Raw genomic sequence first — 26986 nt, forward strand, 5'->3', positions numbered from 1 at the left:
GCATATTTAACTCCAGACGTCTTCCTCTTGCTGTGATGGTAAAGCGGTGTTTTCTAGGCATCAGTGGTAAAGAGATGTATTCAAGGCACTGGTGTTTGAGGAGGTCGGCATATATCACTCCTGACGTCATGCTCTTGCTGTGATGGTAAAGAGATGTACTCCAGGCACTGATGTTTGAGGAGGTCGTCATATGTCACTCCAGACGTCATGCTCTTGCTGTGATGGTAGAGGGATGTATTCTAGGTACTAATGTTTGAGGAGGTCGGCATATGTCACTCCTGACGTCATCCTCGTACTGTGATGGTAAAGAGATGTACTCCAGGCACTGATGTTTGAGGAGGTCGGCATATGTCACTCCTGACCTCATCCTCTTGCTGTGATCACTAATGTTAGAGGAGGTCGGCTTATGACACTCCTGATGTCATCCTCTAGCCATGATGGTAAAGGGATGTATTCCAAGCACTGATGTTTAAGGAGGTCGGCATATGTCACTCCTGATGTCATCCTTTAACCATGATGATAACGGGACGTATCCAAGCACTATTGTTTAAGGTGGTCGGCAAAATTATGTAACTTCTAACGTCATCCTCTTGCTGTGATGATAAATGGATGTATTCCAGGCACTAATGTTTGAGGAGGTCGGCTTATGTCACTGCAGATATCACCCTCTTGCCGTGATGATAAAGGGGTGTATTCTAGGCACTGATGTTTGAGCACGTCGGCCTTTGTCACTTATGACATCGCCTCCTTGCCATGAAGATAAAGGGATGTATTCTAGGTACTAATGTTTGTCGAATGAGGAGGACGGCATATGGCACTCCTGACGTCATCCTCCACTGGTCATAAAGGGATGCATTCGAGTTCACCAGTGGTTACCAGCGCTTGGTGAAGTCGGCTTTTGTCACTCCTGACGTCATCCTCTTGCCATGGTGACAAAGGGAGGTATTCTAGGCTCTAATGTTTGAGGAGGTCGGCATATGGCACTCCTGACGTCATACTCTTGCTGTGATGGTACTTGGGGTTTATTCTAGCATTAATTTTTGAGGAGGTCGGCATATGTCACTCCTGACGTTATCCTCTTACTGTGATGGTAAAGAGATGTATTCTAGGCACTAATGTTTGAGGAGGTCGGCCTATGTCACTCCTGACGTCATCATCCCGCTGTGATGGTGAAGGGATGTATTCTAGGCACTTATGTTTGAGGAGGTTGGCATAATTATGTCACTCCTGACGTCATCCTCTTGCTGCGATGGTAAAGGGGTGTTTTCTAGGCATTGTTGTTTGAGGAGGTCGGCTTATGTCACTCCTGACGTCATCCTCTTGCTGTGATGGTAAGGGGGTGTTTACTAGGCATTAATGTTTGAAGAGGTCGGCATATGACACTCCAGACGTCTTCCTCTTGCTGTGATTGTAAAGCGGTGTTTTCTAGGCTTTAATGTTTGAGGAGGTCGGCATATGTCACTCCTGACGTCATCCTCTTGCTATGATGGTAGAGGGATGTATTCTAGGTACTAATGTTTAAAGAGGTCGGCATATGTTACTCCTGACGTCATTCTCTAGCCATGGTGATGAAGAGATGTATTCCAGGCACTGATGTTTGAGGAGGTCGGCATATGTCACTCCTGACGTCATCCTCTTCCTGTGATGGTAAAGAGATGTATTCTAGGTACTAATGTTTGAGGAGGTCGGCTTATGTCACTCCTGACGTCATCATCCCGCTGTGATGGTAAATGGGTGTATTCTCGACACTGATGTTTGAGGAGGTCGGTGTATGTCACTTCTGACGTCATCCTCTTGCTGTGATGGTAAAGGGGTGTTTGCTAGGCATTAAAATTTGAAGAGGTAGGCATTCGTCATCATCTTGCTGTGATGGTAGAGGGATGTATTCTAGGCACTTATCTTTGAGGAGGTCGGCCTATGTCACTCCTGACGTCATCATCCCGCTGTGATGGTAAAGGGGTGTAATCTCGACACTAATGTTTGAGGAAGTCGGCGTATGTCACTCCTGACGTCATCCTCTTGCTGTGATGGTAAAGGGGTGTTTTCTAGGCATTAAAGTTTGAAGAGGTCGGCATACGTCTTCCTCTTGTTGTGATGGTAAAGCGGTGTTTTCTAGGCATTAATGTTTGTGGAGGTCGGCATATGACACTCCTGATGTCATCCGCTAGCCATGGTGATAAAGAGATGTATTCTAGGCACTAATGTTTGAGGAGCTCGACGTTTGTCACTCCTGACGTTAGTGCATTGATAAGTGTGTTTTTTTTAAGGAAGTATTAGAATTTACGATATTCACGCCTGATTGATTGCAGCAATTAGAAAGTTAACCTTTTGGAGAGTTTTTTTGAAATGTCGAACATATTAAGATGGCAGATTTTTATTTTGACACTAGAATTAACAAAAACATTAGCATTAACAAAAAGTGACGGACTATCGGGGATAGCCAAATCAACACAGACATGTATGTACTTAGCAGATCTTGAATTAGGTCAAAGTAGGCCTACCGATTCGCGGTTGCCCTTTTCTATTGCCTTGAAAATTTCCTCCACAGGTTAAAAACGGTTGATGTGTTTATAATGGATGTGGGCCTATACTCTCTATCTGAATCATATTTTAACGATACACATTAAAACCTCCATTGTATACTTTTTAGGCTGATAATGGCAACAAGTGGTTGTATTATACTATTTCCCAAGTCATCGCAAAAACTATCCAGTGATAAATGAACATCTCGGTCGCTGCCGGTATCCGACAAAAAAATTAGTTTACAAAATAGATCTGCGTATGGTCTACTAGTATACCAGAGTAGGTCTGGACGGCAATGTGCTGCAGTGATAACGACGGGTTGAAATGCCAAGGAATCCTAAATTAAGAGGTGGTTCTGTCTTCCCTAGAGACACGAAGGTGAATTGTCCATTTCTAGATGAATTCTGCGATACACTAGTAGTGTCCGAGGCGTTCACTAGTAGTAAAGAATTACACATCGAGTACGTCAACTTCATCATGAGAATCACACAAGAGGAATCTATATTGGCAATCGCAAACTCGTACCGGCGTTTCGTATGTCAATTTAGGTGCAAAGCTCAGCAAAGGAAACTGCAGCATGGGAGTGACAGGAAAAGAAAAGGGTATTTTGTGTTACCACAAAAGAATACGCACGTACGCAACCGGTGCCTTTCTCTGTGTCATCAAAATAAAGAACTGGAACAAAACAGAACGACGGACATTCCAATTGAACGAGTTTTTATATCGAATCAAAAAGGTTTCGGGGCAGTTGCTACGTGCGACATCGGTACCGAAGAAGTTATCTGTGAATATCGAGGCGAGATTATCGGACGGAACGAAGCCGAAAAGCGCGAAAAAATCTACGAATCTGATGGCTGTGGTAGACCAGTGACAATGTATAAACTTTCCGCCAACTTATTTTTGGACGGCAACCGCAATCGCCAAGGAGAGTTAATCAGCTTGGAAGAAAACCCAGGTGCATGGCTAAATCACAGTAGATACCGGTACAACTGTGTTCTGCGGTTTCAGAATTGTAGAGGAAGAAAACAACTTATTGTGACGAGTACATGTGTGATTCCAAAAGGAACTGAATTACTTCATGATTACTACGACAGACGAAATGGGGTCCCAGATTGGATGAAGTTTGCATAACGGATAGTTTCCCATCGATTTCTCTTGGTATCGGGCAGCACGCACTCCGGCAGTAACATGTATTTTTTAAACACATAAAACTAGAAAAGCATAAATATATTATAGGCCTATCATAAATCAGGGAGTTGTAAAATCCAGGCCGGTAGGATGCCTACAAGAATAGCCTAATAATTGATTCCTTATCGCCGGGTTCGTTATTTAAGCCCACATCAAGCCTATACAAGGTGGTTGGATAGACTTCCAACGAATTTTATCATTTTTGAAAATCTATCGGAATGCGCAGTGTTTTAGTGTCGCTTTAAAAGTTCACTGACGAAACTACATGTACGACGACTCCTGGTGTTGGCGGTATACTATAATGACAGCCACGTGAACATAAAGCGCGGGTGACCGGATGGCACTTGACATTGACACAAACTGAATTCGCGGATATAACTTATTTCAAAATCAATTGCATGGACTAAACACTGGAGTACCTTTGGAAATAAAGAAACGTCAAAATATCATAATCGATTTACTAGGTAAGTCTCGATATTTTCACTGACAGTTTATTATATTGCATCCTGAGAAATTCAGGGACTCAATTGCTGCTGCGTCGTATATACATGTATAGTAGGTTTCTTTGAAAAAGATGTGTCATGTTCAGTGTTTTGAGCGAGACTGCCCTACTAAAAATATCTAAGTGGTGACTGAAGGGTGTTCTAGGGTATTCTATGGTGTTATGTGTTGGGCCAAAGGGTGCCCTGTAGTGGACCAGATTGACGTGTGGTGCACACAATGCTGTCCTGTGGTGCACATAATCCCACATGGAGTGTGCTGTGGTGGTCTGTGTGGTGTACAAAGGCTGCTATGTGGTGAATATAATGAGCGATATTTTGAAGGGTGTCTGTAGGGTATTATTTGCTGTGAGGTAAAATGAAGGGTACTTTCGCTGCCTATACTGTCCCTTTAAGTAAAATTCTACACAGCCCAACTGCATTAAAATTTATTTGGCTATTGTTGTAAGCTATTACCACTATGATTATAAAAAAGTACACTACATTTCATTAAAAAAAAGATACAAGAAAAGTTTGGATTTGGTACATGTGAAACCACTGTAATGATCATTTTACATTTGTACTGGAGCTGCCAAGTCTGAACACTCCTTAGGCTTGACGGCCTATTGGCTATCACTAAAGTCTTCTTTTGTTCTGTTGAAATTTCAACACGGTTCGACTGATGGAGTCTGCATTCCTTTCAGGGATGAACAGACTCAGAGGAATCAGCCTACAAGATAGCACCACAGAGTCTGTGTGTGGGTTGTTTTTTTTTTGTTTCATAAGAACCCATAAACACCCAACAAACACCTCAGAATATCCCACACAGTGTGTGTGGTAACTCTGGGGTAAAGTGTGTGGTAACTCTGGGGTAAAGTGTTCAATAAGAACCCATAAACACCTCAGAATATCCCACATATTTGTGGGGTATTTTGTTTCAAAAGAACCCACGGACCACTTCATGAACACCACATAAACATCCTTCAGCTTGTCTGAGGTTTTCTGTGGTGATTCAGAGGTGTTGAAGGGTGTTTTTTGAGGTGTTTTAGGAATTATTTTTAGTAGGGTGTGCCTATCATGCCCGGTTTTTCAGGGTCAACAGCAGAGCGACCGGTTTTTCCGAGACTTGGGTCAAGGCTCATGCCTGTGACAGTGCGGTCAGGACATTTCATGGACATCCTGAACTTTATGGTCAGCCTCCCTCCGGCCTCGTTATATACCATACAGTACTGACATCATCCTGACAAATCCGGCCTTTTCACTCGATATGTTTACTCCCTCAAAGAAAAACATGCGTAAGCAAGGAGGAGTCGTGTTGTAGGCCCTGTTTGCAAGAGGATGTACTGACATATCAGGTCATTCAATCGATACATCACGCTCCCTCAGACAGAAACATGCGTAGGCCCAAGGAGGAGTCGTGAATGCATGTTGTAGACCCCGTTTGCAGGAGGATGAATGAACAATCCCGGGTGAACATTCCGGCATGTAGATCTTGGTACGACCCAAAAACTGGTCATCGCGGTTGGGCTTTAATGAGGCCTGACTTGAAGATTCATTGCCACCACCAAATAGTTCCTTTTAACTCCTAATAATGATATGCAGGATGACTCAGAATTAAGTGCTACATTTCTGTCTATCAATTCATACTACGTATTGCGATTGTTAATGAAATTGTGAAAACTTTCCAGTGTGTCTGTTGTGAGATTGATGTCTTCTAGGGAGAAAGCTGCCCAGTAAAACGTATATAGACGTTGGGTTTGGGGGGGGGGGGGGGGGGCTAAATAGCATGCACTTATAAGCATGCGGGGAAGACAGAGCCGTGATCATTCCATGGAGCTGTTGCGGTGCGCAAACATCTGGGAAAGTTTTTTATATCGGCTAAAAAAAAAGGAACACGTTTTATCAACTCTTTCAGCTTTTATTGATTTCATGTGTCCAAATCAGATCAGTGAGTTTCTGCAGTAGTGAGTTTCCGCATTGCTCACGAACAACGATTACGATCACGATTTCTTTGTAGTTGAACAGATTACATGCACTTATATACAAAAGAATTCGTAATCGTGATCGTTGTTCGTGAGCAATGCGGAAAATCACGGCGTTTCAGTCAGCAAGGTTTAATCAGGGTCCATCCTGATCATCATGTACTATAGTAGTCTTGCTGTCTACATGTACGTGTACAAAGTCCCCAAACAGACCCTTGTCCTTGTCTTCATCGTATTTTAACTACATTTATGCTTTTTTTGACGTACACACATATCGCCGATTTCGCACACGTCCTTGACGTAAACTTTCACGAATGATCCAGAACGAAGTGATTCATTCAAGGGCAGACTGCCATGTAGGAAGAGCACTACTACACCAGCTATACGTTGGCTTATGTTGTCTCTTTTTGTCAGGGGAAATAAGAAAAGGAATTAGCCAACCATATAGAAGCTGTTACCTTTTATTTAGTATATATGGAGTATATATGGGATGCAAACAACGGTTTCGGTTTCGCGAACATTAACCCCTGATTTCTTAAGAGTGACATATCCGTGATGATAATGTAAAAGTCCATGGTTTCGAGCAGCGGGTACAAACGCAGGACATCCCAACAGATGCAGAAAATGACATGAGGACTTTAAGGGCCATCTGTGATCTGATTTTTATGGTTGTTCGTAAATTTTTTTTTCTTCAGCTAATGGCTTTTAATGAACTATCAAAAGACCAAAATTCTTAAGACTTGTGTTCAATAGCTACCCCAAAATCGTTTTGTACTGTACAAAAAGACAGAATTATCGGTCGCATGGTTGAAAGACTGTAGGCCTACAAAATTGAGAAAAACGAAAAGAGCTCAACCCAGGCCTCTGGAAAACATCAGCGTAAAATGGCAGGATGACCCAGATTACAGAGTGTCTCTCAATAAAAGACAAATATATCACTGTATGATTAATGGTAATTGCATTCACACCCAGATTCATCAAAACAAATAGACGTGACTACATTTACATGTAGGCCTACATGAAGTACAATACGAGTAGAATATTACATATGTAAGCAGGATCAAGTGAAATGAAACTGGTTGATACGTTTTGTATTGACCTTCTCACCTCTGAGAATAAACAGTACAAAAACTCGGGTCAGAAATTACTTGTGAGTCGTATTGTTATCACAAGTAAACTTCTACACGGAATTGCGGGTAGGTTAAATTGAGACGTACTGTATACTGGACATCTGCCTCACAAGAAGCTCTTGTCAAATGCGTCTGTAACATCTCCCGTGGAACTTGCCTGAAAGTATGAGAAAACTCACCCAAGTCAGTAAACGCTACTGGTTTATCAGAACTTAGAGAAATTGATCTTTTCCCCGTATTAGTGACTTGAACAGTACACGTGCCCTTCTTAAGCTTTACAAGTATATGAGATGGACAAAATCTGGTCAAATATTTACCAGAGTGTAGAAGGATCTCAGAATTTTTCAATACTTTTAGAAACTTACCTTTCACCAATACATGTTTTGTTTCTCCGGGTTTGATGATACTACGGTTGACAGGTGTGAACCAAACCTTCTTTGGTCTCACAGTAAAAGTACGGGTTGCAAAATCTAATGAACCATTCAAAGCGGACAACGTAGAGGCTCCTACCAACACATCTGGGCCAGTCAGGTTGTCTACTATGCAGGCATAAATTCTCAACCTACAACCCTGAATAGAAACTTCGAATGATAGTGCTTGATTAGTATGTAGATATTCTCCATTACCAATTTTGAAGCAACGTGGTGCAATATCAAATGCTGGCAAGCTACTAAGAAACTTCGATTTCTGTATACAAGAACCTAAAATAAGACTAGAAGTTGCTCCTGAATCAAACAATAAGAGAATACCCTCTTTACTATCAAGATAGCCTTTGGCATAATTATTAGCTGTTAACTGTATGGCTGTAGTGTCAGTACCTAAAAATTCAGATGGGTCTTCAGCTTTTCTAACAGTTTCTCGGGGTAACTCAATTGGTCCATCTGAACCACCCCCTACTAAAAAATTCTGATCTCTATTGGGTCGTCTGGGTCGCCATGACTGTCCTGACCTACCTGAGCCTGGGTCTTGCTGAAAGGAAGACTGGTTCATCATGTGATCGGCTTGCGTCTGGAACATAGGGTGCTGACTTTGTTGGGCTGGAAATGGAGAGGGTTGTCCCTGTTGAGCTTGAAATGGAGAGGACTGTCCCTGTTGACCTTGTGCCATCTTGAGGTAACTCCAACACTTTCTCCATCCATGACCAAACTTCCCACAGAAATGACACTGGAACGGACGGTATCCCTTGTTTTGCGGGCGATCAGTTGACCTTCTAGGACTGGGTTCTCGTTGTTGATCCTGGGTGGGAGTACGAGGACGAGAGGGGCTATTAGATCGATGACGATACCCGTGTCCGAACTCATTCCTCGACTATTGGGCCTATGATCATCATGACGACGACTTCCTGCTGCATTGCTGGCAAACTGCACCTGTAGGTCTTTGATGCTTGCTTCTAGTTCTTGAATGTCACTCTTGATGTCCCTTACATCTTGGGAGGGAGCTGCTACATGCACCTGATCTGTAAAGGATACACTTTTCGGCATTATATCTAAGTACTTTTGGGCTAGATTGGCAAGAACTTGGGCATTGGCTCCAACTGGAGCGGTCATGACAACTGCTCTCTGGCATTCTTCTGGCAGAGAGTGTAAAAACTTTGTTCGGATCTGTTGATCATTGTAGTTTATCATCTGCCCTGTAATTCTTATCTTCTGCAAGAACTGCTCTGCAGATTCACCTGTTTTGTAAACAATGTTGTCAAAGTATTTGACATTGGCAAACTCGCTATGCTGTTGGCTAAACCGCTGGATGAATGAGTCTCTCATATCATTCAGGTCTGTAAACATGCGACCATGTGCCCACAATCTTGCATTTCCTGCTAGGGACAATCTAAACCTAACCGTTACGGCTGGCATTGCTGCAGCATTGGGGTTGTCTAATCCATGGACCTGCAAATAGTCTGTAAAGAGATACCAATGACTGATCGCTTTCTCATTAGATACATCTTCACCAGTAAACTTAGGGTCTGGAAGAAAATCTGCTGGTCTAAGTACTGGTTGAGCTGGGGCTGCACCTGGAGCTGGAGCTGGGGCTGGAGCTGGAGCTGGAGCTGGAGCTGGAGCTGCGGCTGGGGCTGCACCTGGAGCTGGGTCTGCCATCTGTAGTGCTATAAAACTGAAAAACTAAGAGTTGACAAGTAGAAATCCTAGTATTTGAAATGGCAACGCATCACAAACTATAACTACACGCAGTGTCAACACATTAAGTCTTCCCAGAGTTTAAAATTAGAAATGAAATGACCGTGAGTATAGCATGCCAATGGTTAGGAGTAATGCATGAAGTTCCCTTGCACTACCACGCCTCAAAATGAAAAGCTGACCATGTCGGACAAATGAAAAGTTAACTTGGTAATAAGTAGGCCTATTCCTCCTAGTAAATCAATTTAAGATAGGACTAAGTATAGCTACCGGACAAGGAAAACTGGCAAAGCTGGAAATCAAGAACGTTATAGCGAGCAAAAAGTTGACACAAACATTACAATGTTGACACAAACATATACAATAATGCGACTAAAAGATACCACATATCTGTAACTTGATACCGATTGTCTATGAAGATGGAATATTATACAAACAACAATAATGATCTAGAAACAGTAGAAGTAAACTAGTCTCTCATACAGAAAAACAGTGTGCATTATTCGAAGACATCTAAGGATCACTCCTGAAGATAACTGCATAGCGGGTAACAATGTCCATCACTGTTTGACGAGGGGTTGATCACGTTGAAACCTCCGACAATCCTTGTAGGTAGTACTGCAGTAGATAACCATCACCTGGTTACTGGCTATCACAACACCGTCACTGATGACGTCGACACTCACATACACTGGCAACATGAACTTCGTAAACCGCAGATTGACGATCACGAGACGATAAGACATAGACCAGTACGAGTTTCACTATAGATCATGCACAGTTCGAGTTGACAATCCTGTGGTTGGACTTGGAGTCTGGTGAGACTAGATCTAGCGTAGGTATAGACAGTTTGAAGGAGTTTACACTTACTTCCTATCTCATGAAACATATCACTATCATATCAGTGTTCCAACATTGCACTCATCACTCCCTATCAGTAAAGCATCATCAGTATCCGAGTATGTGCTGCAACGTAACGTATAAGGTACACCATGTACACGGATAGTTTCAGTCACCTCTCTCCGATCCGATGAAGAAAATGATAACAAAATGTTATCGTCAACAACCAGGTCACGATTGAGTGCACCAGCCACCACCACGTGCCACATGTACACAACACAGTAGTCAGTGCACACTCTACATTTGAGTGTCCCCGATCGAGCACGCCATCCGCAAACTTGAAATGTTCGGATGAAAACGAAAACTACCGTCAAATTAACTCACTATTGCCCGGTGTTCGGCACCATGTTAAGTTCTCCTGGTTCCATTTTATTCAATAGAGGCAAGTCCTGGTTTATCGTAGAATATCACTTTATTATTCGAAATGACAATCTCCATCACATGAACAAGCTGAGCGCGTCGCTCCTTCTCGGAAGATCCCGGATGCACAGGGTCTACACAACCCCTGCCCTAATTAAAGGAGTCTGGGCCTGCTCTAAATATTGTGCTATTTTATATTTATACATCACAATATCAAGGACATCTAGGATTCATACATGAGTTTGTTTGCCATAAGGACATCTAGGATTCATACATTAGTTTGTTTGCCATGTCAAAGACATCTTGGATGGATGGTTGATTTTGTTTCATACAGCACAGTTAAGAAAAGACCACATTCCACAACCTCTCTCGACCATCAAACAACAAGACAATGTGTTACGGCCAAAACTCCACTCTTGGTTTTATTTACAAACATTTTCATATGCACCCGGGTCACTGTCTTTAGGTCAAGCCTATCTTTAGAATCAAGGTGAGACACAGGTCGTTGGTCCCATAAGAGTCTGCGTCAAGCATCAAAGAGCATCAGAGCCCGTACCTTGTGTCGATTTCAACTGAGAAATGGTGATAAAGCTTGTAGTAAATAATGTTAAGTGCCAGGCCATGAAGATTAAATAGGACTGAAGTTTCGGTAGGTGATATTTGATGTACTTCTTGTTTAGTTTTGAGTGCCTTATGGAGTTAAACTGAGGGTTGAAGATTCAGCCATTGTCTTAAAGATGCTTACACGTATGTGTGTGTAGTCTAGCACAACTAGTTATATGATTGGGTCTGTTAAGCAATAATTTGGCTATGAAGCATTAATTTCCATGAAGTTAAGCCCATGGTCAGCACATCATTGACGAAACAGGTTTGAAGAAAGGATTGGTACTCACAACAGGTATGGCTTTAAATTTTGATGCTAAGGGAAGAAGCCTGAGGGCCCGAAAGCCAACAGAGAAAGGTGCCGAATATTCGAAAGAGTTAAGGGCAGGAAACTTAAATAAGGTTTTAGAAAAGACTACCAAGGGTGTCTCAGGTATTAAAGATCTTCTTGAAGCAGGGGCCTCTCCTTCCGTTATAGCGGAAGGGTACAAGAACTGGAGGGTGGACTACAAAGAATGTTTGAGTAGTTATGAGTCATACAATGAGGTATTACCACATGATTTGCAGAAGCAGGACAAAGCCACCTTTAAACAATATGCAAAGGACCGATATAGTAATTTCAGAAAGGAAATGAGGTCATGGATAAAGGAACAAGACGTTAGTACAGACATAGGCCCTGGTGATAGCGTTTCCCAGATTGGATCTTGGGGATCACTGGTGTCAAGAACTTCACTAAGTTCCATCTCTTTTGCTCGGGCTCAAGAAGAGCATAAAATTATTGAGCTTTCAGCTAAAGCAGCCGGTCTGAAGAAGCGTCAGGTCTTGGAACAGGCAAAGTTACGACTAGTGATGGAGGAGGCACAGTTAAAGCTTCAGGAGGAAGAAATCGAAATAGATACGGAGTCGGCCATCTCCAATGCCAAGGCCAAGGTGTTGACTCAGCTGGAGTCAGGGAGTTACCAGGCTTCCATGGCGGAAATCAAGTTGGCAGAGCAAGAGCCCAGGGACCATTCGCAGTATGCCAGCCCTATCAAAGCTGATCAAGCTCCACTGAGAGAGTCTGCAAAAACATTCGCTCCAAATCGAACACACACAGACGAAATTCACACACCACGATCCCTTGAAAACTTTCATCGCAATGGAACTACCTATTACTATCCTCCACCAGCTACCCAGACGGCATCTAATGATGTACTTGTAACAATGATACAGGAGATGAAAAAGCCACAGTCAGACATCAAGAAATTCTCAGGAGACCCTCTGGAATACAGACGTTTTCTGAGACAATTTAATTCCCGCATTGTGGCCAACACCATCGATAGCGAAGAAAGGATAAATTACCTTGAACAGTACACGAGTGGCGAAGCTAATCGGATTGTCATAGGCTATGCATGTATTGATGCTTACAACGGTTACCCAGGTGCCCTTAAGGAGTTAGAAGAACGCTATGGTGACCCAGAAAGAATAGCACATGCCTACATAAAGAAGGCCCTAGAATGGCCAATGGTCAAGGCTGACGATGCCAGAGGTCTAGATGAATTCTCAATATTTTTAGCAGAATGTGAGAATGCCGTCCAAGTTGATGGATCAATCAAAATTTTGGAATATCCAGACAACCTCACAAAGCTGGTGCTCAAGCTCCCATACTATCTTCACGACAGATGGAGAAACATAGTCGGCACAATTAAAGAAAGGAAAGGCATCGTGAGATTTGAGAACCTAGTCGCCTTTGTTAAGAAGGAAGCCAAGAAGTCCATCGACCCGGTCTGGGGCCGTGCAGCACTTGCAAAGGAAGACGGAAGGAATAAAGAAGCTCCCAGAGGTGGGAAGCCAGCGCCAGTCCAGGGAAGGTTCCGAGCCAAGGGAGCCTTTGCCACAACAACTCCAACAACTCCGATACCCAAGAAGCAATGCCTCCACTGCGCAAACCCACAACACAGCATTGATCGATGTGACGCCTTTGCTGCTTTACCCACGTGCGAAAGAGTCGAGATCGTGAAGGCAAAGCGAGCATGTTTTGGATGCCTAAAATTAGGTCACAGGAGTAAGGAATGTAGAACGCGGCTAACGTGTAGCCATTGTCAGAAGCGCCATCCAACGGTCTTGCATATGGATGGAGAACGTCCATACCAGCCATCCACCAAAACAGAAGAAAGGAAGATAGAAACGGCACCATCCAAGCCTACTGTGAACTTTGCAGCAACAGAAAGTGATCCAGAAGTTACCATGGCTATTATACCAGTCAAGGTCAAGCTCAAGAGCAGCTACAGAACTATAGACACATACGCCTTCCTAGATCCCGGCAGTACCGTCAACTTTTGTTCAGAGGAGTTAATGAGGAAACTAGGGGCCGGTGGGAGGAAGACAAGGATTACTCTAGATACCATGGGAACAGAGCATACAATGCAGACGTATGTTGTCAAAGACCTGGAGGTTTGTGACATCGAAGGCCATAGCTCTGTGGACATTTCTAAATTGTACACGAAGGACAGCATCCCAGTGTCGTCCCGTCATATCCCAAAGAAGGAAGACATAATCAAGTGGCCCCATTTGAATGAGGTGAATCTTCCAGTTATCACAAGCGAGGTCGGCCTCCTGATAGGAAACGGAGTTCCGGATGCCTATTCACCTCTGAAGTCCCTCACAGGTCCACCAGGAAGTCCTCATGCCGTTAAGACACGACTCGGTTGGGTTACCTGGAATGTAGTTCGCAGCAGTAGTAGCTGCAACAGACCAGATATCGGCCATCCAGTAAACCATGTTGAAGTCACAGCAGTCGAAGAGCTAGAAAGGCTAGACAGACTAGTGAGAAGCTCCATCAATCTAGATTTTCCTGAGAAGGGAATAGAAGAAACTGAGTTTTCACAGGAGGACAAGCAGTTTATGAAGTTGATGGAAGAATCCATTCATGTCAAAGATGGTCATTATGAAATGAAGCTACCCTTTCGAAGAGAAGATGTCCGACTACCAAACAACTACACCCAGGCCATGCAGCGTCTTTCCAGCCTCAAAAACAAGATGAGCTGGAATTCCAAGTTCCACCAAGATTACAGAGTTTTTATGCATGAGATTATCAACAAGGGATATGCCGAAGAAGTCCCAGCAGATGAATTAAATCCAGATGACGGTAAAGTGTGGTACATCCCCCACCATGGGGTGTACCACCCAAGAAAGCCTGAAAAGATACGAGTAGTCTTTGATTGCTCAGCAAAGTATGCTGGAATATCTATTAATGATGTACTACTTCAGGGCCCCAACCTTACGAACAACCTGGTTGGTGTTCTTCTAAGATTCCGTCGTCATCCAGTTGCCATCCTAGCTGACATCGAGAAGATGTTCTACCAGGTTCATGTAGCTGAAGAAGATAGGAACTACTTGAGATTCGTATGGTGGCCTGATGGGAGCTTAGAAGCAAAACCGAAGGTATACCGCATGAAGGTTCACTTGTTTGGAGCAGTGTCGTCCCCAAGCTGCTCCAATCTGGCTCTACAAAGGACAGCAAAGGACCACAAAGAAGGCTACCAAGTTGAGACGATCAATGCCATGCTGAGAAGCTTCTCTGTCGATGATTGTCTCGAGTCCATTGAATCTGAAGCAAAGGCGGTGGCACTCATCAAAGAGTTAAGAAAAATCTGCCAAGAAGGGGGTTTTAAGCTGACAAAGTGGCTCAGCAACAGACGAAGCGTTTTGGATTCCGTGCCGACGGAGGAAAGAAGCAAGGGTGCCAAGACTCTAAACTTAGATGAAGACGACTTGCCGACTGAGCGTACCTTAGGAGTCACCTGGCAAGTTGAGACAGATTCCTTCAGTTTCCAGATAAATATCCAAGATCGCCAAGCAAACAGAAGAGGAATTCTCTCAATCATAAGCTCAGTCTATGATCCCCTTGGTCTTGCAGCTCCATTCATCCTACCAGCAAAGATTCTGCTACAGAGTCTTTGTCATAAGGGCCTCGATTGGGACCAAGAAATATCCGGAGCAGACCTTCATAAATGGCAAATATGGTTACAAGACCTACCAAAATTGGAGAACCATGTCGTACAAAGGTGTCTGAAGCCACTGGACTTTGGAGATGTGAGCTCAAGCCAGCTCCATCATTTCGCAGATGCCAGCGAAGTTGGGTATGGTACCGCCTCCTACATCAGGCTAGAAAATACCAGGGGAAACGTCCATTGTGCTCTTCTGTTAGGCAAGGCAAGAGTAGCCCCTCTCAAGAAAAACACCATCCCTAGATTAGAACTGGCTGCTGCAGTCACCGCCGTAAGGATGAACCACCTCATCGTGAAAGAGCTTGACTATCCAGTTGATGCCACATACTTCTGGACGGACAGTACCGCAGTGTTACGCTATATAAGGAACAAGACAAGTCGCTTCAAAACATTTGTGGCAAACAGAATTGCTGTTATCAACGAGGGATCAACACTTGAACAGTGGTACCATGTTCCCACTAGTGAAAATCCAGCAGATGATGCCTCAAGAGGTCTTCCAGTCAACCAGTTCCTTGAGAATGGTAGATGGACGGGTGGACCAGACTTCTTGCTGAAGCCCCCGGACGAGTGGCCAAAGTTCAGTTTTGATGCAGATACAGCCACAGAGGAGGATCCTGAAATACGGAAAGAGTCTAAATCCGCAGTGAATGCAACTATCGTCGATAGTACACCATTGGCTAGTCTATTTGAGAGAGTCTCCAGATGGCCAGTAATCAAAGGAGCTGTCGCCCGAATGCTGAAGTGGAGAACAACACAGACGGGAGAGGATAGGCAAGCTAATCCCACTGTAAATGACCTTGAAGAAGCCGAAAGGAAAATCATACAACATGAACAGAAGAGCTTCTTCTCGGATGAGATCAACGCCATTGAAAAGGGTATAGAGCTCCGACGGTCCAGCCCCATTCAGAATCTAGACCCGCTTATGGAAGATGGAATTCTTCGGGTCGGGGGCCGACTGAGTAGAGCACCAGCCTTGTCATATCAACAGAAACATCCGATACTGATTCCAAAGCAGTCCCTAATCGCCACCAGGATAATTGAGAGGATTCACAGAGATGTTGGTCACCTGGGTAGAGGTGCGGTCCTTACGAACCTAAGAGAGAGGTATTGGATACCGGGAGCCATCAGCCTTATAAAGCAGTTCATCGCCAAATGCGTCATATGCCGTCGCTACAGGGCCAAAGCTTTGGAACAGAAAATGGCAAACCTACCAATAGACAGGGTGATCGGAGAGGAACCACCATTCACAAGAATTGGGATGGATTATTTTGGCCCCTTTGAGGTGAAGGGAGGCCGAAGCGTTTACAAGAGGTATGGAGTTGTATTCACCTGCTTTGCCATCAGAGCAGTCCACATAGAATTAGCTCATACGCTCGACACCAGTTCCTGTATTCAGGCATTAAGGAGATTCATGGCTAGAAGGGGAGCTCCTAAGGTCATTCGCTCAGATAATGGCACTAACTTGGTTGGGGCCAAGAGAGAGCTGCAAGATTCCATCAAGCGCTGGAACAACGATCGCATAGCCACCTGGCTGCTCCAGAAAGGCGTAACCTGGGAGTTCAATCCACCAGCTGCCTCTCACTTTGGTGGTGCATGGGAGAGGCAAATACGGACGATCAGGAAAATCCTGTTCTCACTCCTCCAAGAACAAGTCATCAAAGTCGATGATGAGGGTCTCGCGACATTATTCTGCGAAGTCGAGAACATCATCAACAGCAGACCGCTAACACAGACTTCAGAAGACCCAAGCGATCTAAGACCATTGACACCAAACACGCTACTGACAATGAGGTGTGAGGCCAACCTACCGCCCGGCCTCTTTGATAGGAAGGATTGTTATGCTAAGAGACGCTGGCGACAGATGCAGTTTCTGGCAGACGCATTTTGGAAGCGCTGGTATTCAGAGTACCTACCAACCCTACAAGAGAGACATAAGTGGAGGAGAACATCGAGAAATGTAGAGCCTGGAGATGTCGTGCTCGTAATTGAGAATTCGGCACCTAGGAATTCATGGTTGCTCGCGAAAGTCGAATCAGTCAAAATCGACGGCAGTGGTCACGTGCGATCAGCCAGCGTACGCACATCTCACTCTCTCTTGGACAGGCCTATTGCCAAGCTATGTCTTCTAGTAGAAGGTAACAAAGGAGAAGATGAGCTTCCAATTGCTGAAGAGACGTAGCCAAGAAGACTCAAGAAGGGTAACAGGGTAGGCTAGCTTCACAGCCGTCTGCCAAAGGAGCACATGTGAGGCAACTCCTTCCCTCTGTAGCCTACGGGTTCCCTTGAGCAAGGTTTAGTTCCCGTTAAGCTCTCCAGCATCTGGGTTACGATGTTTCAAGTCTCATCCCTCTGAGAAGCCAGAACTGGTACCTATGGTAGATGGATGACATGTTAGATGACCAAGCCACAAATGGAGGTCCACGATTTGCATCACGTAAAAGAGACTCACCAGGAGAAAATGCTCTCGAGAGACAATTTGATGATTATTGACATTTTGTTTAGTTAAAGGAAACCCTAGGACTCATTTAGTATTGTGAGCTTGTAGTAGTGGTCAGGTGTTTATTAACCATTTAGTTTAGGCCTTTTTTGAGAAATGTAATTGGATAGTAATTGCTTCGAAGCCGCTACTTCGCAATTAAGGGGCCGGGATGTTACGGCCAAAACTCCACTCTTGGTTTTATTTACAAACATTTTCATATGCACCCGGGTCACTGTCTTTAGGTCAAGCCTATCTTTAGAATCAAGGTGAGACACAGGTCGTTGGTCCCATAAGAGTCTGCGTCAAGCATCAAAGAGCATCAGAGCCCGTACCTTGTGTCGATTTCAACTGAGAAATGGTGATAAAGCTTGTAGTAAATAATGTTAAGTGCCAGGCCATGAAGATTAAATAGGACTGAAGTTTCGGTAGGTGATATTTGATGTACTTCTTGTTTAGTTTTGAGTGCCTTATGGAGTTAAACTGAGGGTTGAAGATTCAGCCATTGTCTTAAAGATGCTTACACGTATGTGTGTGTAGTCTAGCACAACTAGTGATATGATTGGGTCTGTTAAGCAATAATTTGGCTATGAAGCATTAATTTCCATGAAGTTAAGCCCATGGTCAGCACACAATGTGAATGTGTATCACATCACGTCAAAGATAACGATGCGAAGTCAACAGACGGTGCCGTCGTCAACAACATGTTTCATTGCAACTGAATATCAAAATACGAATAAGAATGACAGCTAGCTGACACAATCTTGAGAATGCATGCGCGAACATGTGGAATTTCCCGCTAGTCGCTTGTCTCACAAAAAATATAAAGTTGTCGATGTCGTTTTTTCAATTAAAAGCTGTCGTCGTTAATACCGCAAGAAAATGTGGATGGTGGCGCCGTCTGTTGACTTCGCATCGTTATCTTCGACATGGTGTACATGATACACAGGGTGTCCCAGAAAAAAGGCAAATCCTGGCAAAATGGGTTAATGTAAGGAGACCATGCATTTTAACACTTTAGGCACTGCTCGTAGTAAATTAAGCTACGAGCTTTCCATTGATGCCATTGTAACGTTCATGCTGCTACGCCAAGGGTCTGAAAAAGACACGCAGATTTTACCTTGTTCCAAGTTGGGAAATTCCATCCTGATGTTATGCCATGTTATGTGGGCTCAAAAGCATTCGTGTTTAAATAACCAATAACAGCTTATCCTCGTTCAGATACATAGATGTCCTTGTGATATGCTACACAGTGTCTGTGCTTTGCTTTGTCTTTATTTGCGGTAATAACCGCCCATACCATGGCTCCAGAAAGAGCGCCTTAACAGTGGCAGTGTATGGAAAGGACAGGCGCACGGAGAGCTAACTCGGGTCAATCAGTCAACATCGGAAAAGCGTTTGATAATTCATTCAGATTTTGAATTTTTCTTTTTTTTGTGCAATTTGCCGATGGAAACGACTATGTAGAATAGGAGGTGACTGGGTAGCCGATAGCTGAGTAATATTGGGTTTACCCTTATGGGGCTGGACATAATTACATGCCCTGTGCTGAGTGTGAAACGACTACACTCCAGACGCAGTGGACCGGCCTCGTTCCTCACACTAAGGATACCAAGGTCTCAGTAGCCAGTGCAATGGCTGGGCCTAGGCCTACCTGACTCCACAAATCATGGCGCGACGTCATTTCATGCATACCCCTGTTCAAGTGGCTGTCGACCTTGCAATATATCACTCTCACACATAAACCTATACATTTCTGAATAGCTTGTCGCTTCTAGAATACATCTGGCCAGCTTTCATTGTTATCAAGTAATTCAGTCATGAGAACATGGGGGCAGCACAATACATGAGACACCCTGTACATCGATGAAAATTTAGAAAATTTCACCTTGCCGCCTTATAACTTGACAATTAACATGGATGGTGAAACAATATTTTTATAAACTTCTACTTATCACCTTGAGAAAGCCAAATGATAACAATTTTAAATTTTGATACCAAAATAGGGTGCCGTTGCGGCTTTTCTTTGAGCATTTTGACCACGAAGTCTCACCTTGAGAACATGTGCACTCTGACAGGAACCAGTTCATGTCAACATCCGATTGAGCTATAATCATGTGTTGACGCCTAGATATGATAGCTGTGATTGCGTGATCGTGCCGCTGGAAGATGGGAATGTGAGTGATCACCTCCCCTTGCGGTACTCCTTTAACGCCCACGTTGATGATTCTGGAACGACTGAAAGCAGTAAGCAAAGTGGCCAAATGGGCCGCTGTAACTGGAAGATGCCGTCCAATCGTCACAAATATCGATCAATTCTTGAGGACAAGCTAAAATGTGTTAATATATGCGCTCCTAGTCATCTGGACAGAAAGACGGCGCAACAATACGTTGATAGCATGTTTGCTGTCCTCAATGATAGCATTCAAACCGCAGCTCGAGAGTCAAAATGCTGTGCGACTAGCGCATTTCGTCCTAAGGCTCATTGGTCTGCGGACCTGAGCTATCTCCGCGATATCAAGTCATTCTGGTGGAGGTTGTGGGTGATGAACGATAGGCCTAGAGAAGGCGTCGTGTTTGAATGCTGGAAACATGCTAAGAAACAATTCCGCAAAGCGTCTAGAGTAGCTGTCCATAAAGTGTGTAATAAGACCATTCGGACACTGAACGGGCTTTTCCGCTCCGGAGATAGTGGAAGGTTCTGGAACACTCTTAAGCAAACTAATGCTAAAAACTGCTCATCCACTCTCACTGCCAACGATTTTGGTGCTCATTACAGTGATATAATGACTGATATTTTAGATTTGGATGAGGAACAAACTGAGATCAGTAACTTTATCAGAAATGAATTTCGTTCGCACTGCAATGACTATTTTGAATGTGAAATATCTAAATATCAAGTAGAAGCAGCTATTTTGTCTCTGAAAAAGGGTAAAGCAGCTGGTGTTGATTTAATCAGCTCAGAACACCTGCAGTATGGACTCTCACCAGTGCTCTGTAGCGTTCTTGGCCAGATTATTACTGTGATGCTTAGTTGGCATGTTGTTGGTGTTGACATGCTAACTGGATCTATTGTACCAGTGTTAAAGAAGCCTACTTTGGACCCTAATATACCGGGTAATTACCGTCCTATAACTGTGAGCACTTGCTATTCTAAACTGCTGGAATGTCTCATCAAACCTGACTGTGATAACTGTAGTGAAACTCAATTTGGGTTCAGGCCTGGCCTTGGCACTGATCAGGCATGTGCATTCTTACATGATACTGTAGCTTATTTCAATTCCAATTCAAGCCCTGTTTATGCCTGTAGCTTGGATGCAGAAAAATGCTTGGACAGGATATGGCATGATGGTCTCATGTACAAGTTATTACCCCGTATCCCTCTTAATCACTGGCTCATTTTGTATGAGTGGTATTCCCGCCTGAGGGCACTGGTTGTGTGGAACGGTCAACACAGTGTTAAGTTTAGAGTAACCCGAGGCATACGACAGGGTAGTATACTGTCACCTCTCCTTTTTATAATGTTCACAGATGACTTACTTAATGAACTCTCCAACTCTGGCCTTGGATTGCGTGTATCCCAGTATTTATTTAATAACTTCGCATATGCGGATGATGTTAATCTAATGGCGTTAAGTGCCCCAGGGTTACAGGGTCTAATTGACATTTGCTCAAGATATGCCAATAGGTGGCGGTTCATCTTTGGCTTTAAGAAGACACGTTGTATAATATTTGGTAAAGAAATCTTATCCAAGACTCCAGTTTGGTATTTAGATGACAATGTAATTTCTGTAGATGACGAGGTAGACATCCTTGGTGTTAAGTTCTGTACAAGCCTGATATCACCATCTCATGTAGAGCAGAGGGTCTCTGCTGCTCAGCGTCGAGCTTTCAGTCTATTAAGTGCAGGTTTCAGTTATCCGGGCCTATGTTCAGCTGCCAAAGTGTATTTATGGAAAACCGCTATTTTACCTATTGCAATCTCTGGATGTTCTAGCGTGTATATGAACAAACACGATATGACTATTTTAAACAGTTTTCAGAGTAATAATTTTAAACGGGTGCTCGGTTTACCGAAGCGATCACACCATGGCAAGCTTCTGAAAGCCATTTCTGTTAATCCTGTCTCCTCTGTGATCCTCAATAGTAAGTTATTACTTTTTAACCGTATTTTTAAACGTCGGTCCCCGGCTAGTGCTCTTAACGCTGTTCTTTTGGCTGAATTTTTAACGGGGCGTGGTTGTACTGCTGGTACACTGTTGCACGATGTCTCCCATCACGTGTCGCCTGCTGTTCTTGCTTTTTCAGACCGTCCCCGCTCGCTCTGCCCCGTTGGCGTGGCCTCTGTTGGCGAGGATGGCGTAGTTGACTCTCTTAGGTCTCTCCTCCTCGACGACAGATACTGCTCCCCGGGGTCGCGCGAGAGGGGGCTGGTCAAACTTTTGGTACGAGCTTTTTAATCATGTACTATTTTATATTTGTTGAACTTTTATGTATCTATTGTACTTGTCATTGTTCTCCTGTTTGGAGGTTTAAATAAATATAAATAAAAAAAATAAATAGCATGCGAGGCCTGGTCACTGCGGACGTGCACAGAAGAAGCTGATATTTTCCTCAAATAATCGTCAGAGCTACCTCTTCACAAAATACCCAGGACACCGACATTTGAACATGCAGCAATAGCGATATGATAGGCTTATCTGTATCCATGGTAATCGCCTGAGATTGAAGAACTTTTTTTTTAATGTTTTCCAATGTTGTGTGGAGATTTTGACCCTTTTTCGCCTTTGGCATCATTGTAAAATATTTCCTTTAAAGGTTTCTTTAATTTAACAAAGTGTTTTGACTTGGATGTAAATTTTAGGAGTTAACCATCCATTTTTAAAATAATTTCATTTGGGTCCCTTTTCTGCATCTTTTCCCTTTTAACCCTGTCCTAGCTGCAGCCTCACTTTCATCCCTTGGATTGGAATATATTTGTTCAAGTCAGTCCTACGATTTTTCATCAAGATTTAAGAATTCTACTATTTGGATTATCAAAGTGTGAATATGGATTCTAACCAGTCAAAATACCAGGTAATTATCTGGTCACTTTTTCTAAGTCATCTTTTTAAATCTATCTGTGCAGGGCCGTATTTAGAGGGGGGCAGGGGGGGCAGCTGCCCCCCTGTGCAATAAATGTTGAAAAAAAAATTTTCAGACAGTAATAAAAAGACAAACTAATCTTAGCCATAGCAGCATATGGATAGCAGATGTTATCAACTCAGGTGCGACCCTTATAATCTGACCAGTCGAGTGCCCTGACCCTAGTCTTCTATGGTTATACACAATGATGCAACATTAGCTATGAAAAACTATGAAAATTAACATTTTCTGTCCAAATGTGGTATTTTCGTAAAATACTTCATAAAAGTGGTCCTTTTTTAGAGTAAAAATACTATTGATTCACACTTCCAAATGCCAGGAAAATGCCATTTCAGACCTTTTATTTTCAAATTTTTCTGGGGGAGGGCCCCCAGACTCCCCCCCCCCCGTTCTCCTTCGGCGATCTATCCCACTGCCCCCCCTGGACAAAAAAGTTAAATACGGCCCTCAGCTGTGTCTATACCAATTTTATTCGAGCTATTTTAAAATTCTTTGACGTCTGGTAAAATTTAAGTGCATTATGGAAGCTGTACAAATCTTTGTTTACTGTGTATTTTACACCACTACGGGTCAATGACCTGGGACCTGAGTCAAGTTGACGGTCCCTTTTCAAAAGTTCGTCATTCCAAAACTGCGCATTTAAAATACTAGCATATACCCATGGAGCGGGCAAAGTTTTAGTTAAATGGGCACGATGATTGAACTACATTAAATTTCTAACGTTACTGAAGTTTTATTAAAGGTTAAACACGAAATGAACTGCATTTAGGGACTTATTGCTGCTATCAACATGCAACCCCCAATAGATTGATTGGAGTACGCTATTTTGCACAATGCATTGAGACCAGTGACAGCAGGTCCTGTTCCAAATAAGGGCCTGACATATTAGGCACATCACCTACCCACTCCCGTACCCAATGCCACTGTCGGACCAAAGCCAGGCGCATGGAGAGATGCAGAACGCAATTCAAACTGACAACATCAATCAGTAAAGAATAAATCAAAGAGCAAGCGCTGGCCACTGTACATATTTTGTCCATGCTGGCATAACTGTTTATTGATACCCTGACTGCATGTTCCGGTAGGTCACCCTGCAGAATTTGCCTTATCACTCCGGTCAGTGTTTCTCGAATAGAACTAAAATAGAATAGTCTAATCATTAATCTCCCTGCTAATACCCTGCACCATGGACCAGGTTGTATAGCACTACATACGTGCTGGAAGCTAATATTGATGTGGCAGGGAGAATATGCGTGAAGTTTGTGTATGCTTTTGAGAATGAGCGGAGCTCTCCAGTCGACGTGCTCTCTGAAAAGTTGTTATTTATTCCAAAACCACCAAGATATTCGACGTATGACACCCTCAGTGACACTCTTACTTATGATCCACACCTACGAAGCCAAAAGTTGCAAGAATTCGACGCATTTCCGAGGCCCAATTTTGAAACAAAAATTGCCTCCTATTTAGCGGCCACAACGCGCATTATAGTATAGACGTGCGGTTTTCGACTTTAGGTCAATATATCTTTACACTCGGCTTTTGGCACAATAATTACTTTTAATTAGCTTCCATGATGTTTATTTTAAAGAAGTTAAGGCGAATCCGTCACTTGTCGTTTGGTGATGACGTCATACCGTCTCTTGTGAACCGACGTCAGGGTATTTTTCATGTGATCTTATGAGGTTTTGTGTAACTATGGACTTGCGAAATATATTTACCTCTTTAGGCAGCTCGATTGGTTTTTCGTCAAAAGGCGTAACTTTTACCGGAAAAATATTGCACGAGGTTTTGGGCTACGTTTTACGATCGGTTATATCGTGCATAAAGTTTAATAACATCGATCAAAACCTGTACGAGGTGATAAAGTACTACCGTAATGTTGATATCCTTATGATATTTGGAACTGTTATCAGTCAGTGGTGCGGTATTTCGTCAGTTTATCCATTGTTTACGGTTTCCTTCTTGGTAAAAATTAACTGTTATTGACGCGATGTATCTCGACCAATCCAAATGCGCATGGGATGTGACGTCACCTGATTGACACGGGGAGTTGATTGAAAACCATTGTTGCGTTGGCGCGAGAAAAATAAGTAACGTCGTTTGGCTTTCTTCAAAAAGAGAGGGGTTTCGCTCGTGGTAACGTCGTGACGTTGTTAACGTACAATTTGACGTAAAAGGCACGCTGGGTGCGATACGTCGTCTGTATAGATTGTTGCTTTTACGATACGTCGTCTATATAGATTGTTGTCTTTACGATACGTCGTTTGTCTCAATTGTCAAACTGGGTTGCTCCCTTGCGATATAAAAGCTGGGATTCACATTGGGCGAAAGAGTTTTAGAAAACCAGTGTTGGTGGGAACTCTCGTCAAACGAAACTAAATCCGTGGTCCCAGTCTCTGTACTGTATCTATCGTACGTCGTAACGTTGAATGGTATCTGTATTCGTCGCTCATATAAGAAATACGTGTAACCATCGTCTATATATACATCTGGAATATTCCGTTATCAAATAAACCCTATTATACGTTATATCATTTCATTTTCTTGTGTTCGAACCCAAAACATTTTTGTAGTCGGCTATGGCATGTTTTTTGTAGCAAAATTCGATTTGAGCAACATTGCAATTAAAATTCGATTTTTGTGCCTATCTATTCGATTTTAATCAACTTTGTTCGATTCTTCCCTCAATCATTTGATTTTTTTGCATATTCATTCGATTTTTTTCAAACATTTATCAACAAAAAATACTGTTCTTGTTGTATATCAAATCAAACACTATAAATTCATAATCGAATATAACTTAGAAAAAATCAAAAGGTGAAAGAAATAGATCAAAATCAGATTCAAATATATCGCATTAACTGGTCAAAAAACGAAGCATTTTCGATTTTAATTACACCAAATCTTTCAATTTAATCAAAGTATATTCAATTTCAGAATCAAATAAGAAGTATATACGATTTTGAAATCCAATAGCTATTCGATTTCAAAATCGAATGCACTATTCGATTTGATATTTAAATCGAATGTAAATTCGATTTCAAATCGAATATATGAATTAGATTTTAGTATTATTCGATTTCATATATTCGATTTGAAATCGAATGGGTCTTTCGATTTTAAAATCGAATTATCATCAGATTTTATTCGATTTAAAACCGAATAAGTCATTCGATTTTGTGTAGATTTCTATTCGATTTTGATTGGTCAATCATAGTCACGTGACAAACTAGCAACCAATTAGAATCGAATGGAAGGAGCAGAATCGAATGAGACCATTTGATTTAGAAATCGAATACTCATTCGATTTAAATCGAATAGGTCATTCGATTTAAAATCGAATAGACCATTCGATTTAAAATTGAATATGTCATTCGATTTTGTGTAGATTTCTATTCGATTTTGATTGGTCAATCATAGTCACGTGACAAACTAGCAACCAATTAGAATCGAATGGAATAGGAGCAGAATCGAATGAGACCATTTGATTTAGAAATCGAATACTCATTCGATTTAAATCGAATAGGTCATCCGATTTTGAAATCAAATATATATATTTTTTATTCGATTTAAATCAAATAGACCATTTGATTTTTAAATCGAATATTGCTTTTCATTTGATATGGAATCGAATGAACATTCATTCTTAAAATCAAATTATCATTCAATTTTTTGTAAGAACTATTTGATTATATCGAAATGTACTTTAATCTATATGACGAATTATGCGATTAATATTGAATAGGTGATTTGTAAGAATCGAATGAGATTGTTTGATCTCGGTCTTGATATTTTAAACTCTTTCCAATACATTTTTGATAAAACAACCTATCATTCGATTCGATTGACAATTTATTTGATTTATTTTTCACTAAAGAAACTATTCATTCGATTTCTGACTGAAATATTGAATGAATCAGTGAATCGCATAGTGCTACACATAACAGGCCATAGTCGGCCCTAATGTTGAAAGTGCAACGTTAAAAACGCTACAGTTGACCTGATCACCACTGGCTAGTGAGACCCAAATTGGGATGACGCGATGTCTCGGAACTACCAGGTATCACAAGCCAGTGCGG

The 26986-nt window shown here is 42.5% G+C and overlaps 1 protein-coding gene across 1 annotated transcript; it reads left to right on the top strand.

Moving 5' to 3' along the window:
• Positions 1–11594: 11594 nt before the first annotated feature.
• On the top strand, positions 11595–17465 carry LOC135486046 (uncharacterized). The gene has a single exon (XM_064768516.1). The coding sequence runs from the start codon at positions 11595–11597 to the stop codon at positions 17463–17465; it is 5871 nt and encodes a 1956-aa protein (XP_064624586.1).
• The last annotated feature ends 9521 nt before the right edge of the window (positions 17466–26986 follow it).

Source organism: Lineus longissimus, chromosome 4, assembly GCF_910592395.1.
Source record: "Lineus longissimus chromosome 4, tnLinLong1.2, whole genome shotgun sequence".
NCBI classification, from domain to species: Eukaryota; Metazoa; Nemertea; class Pilidiophora; order Heteronemertea; family Lineidae; genus Lineus; species Lineus longissimus.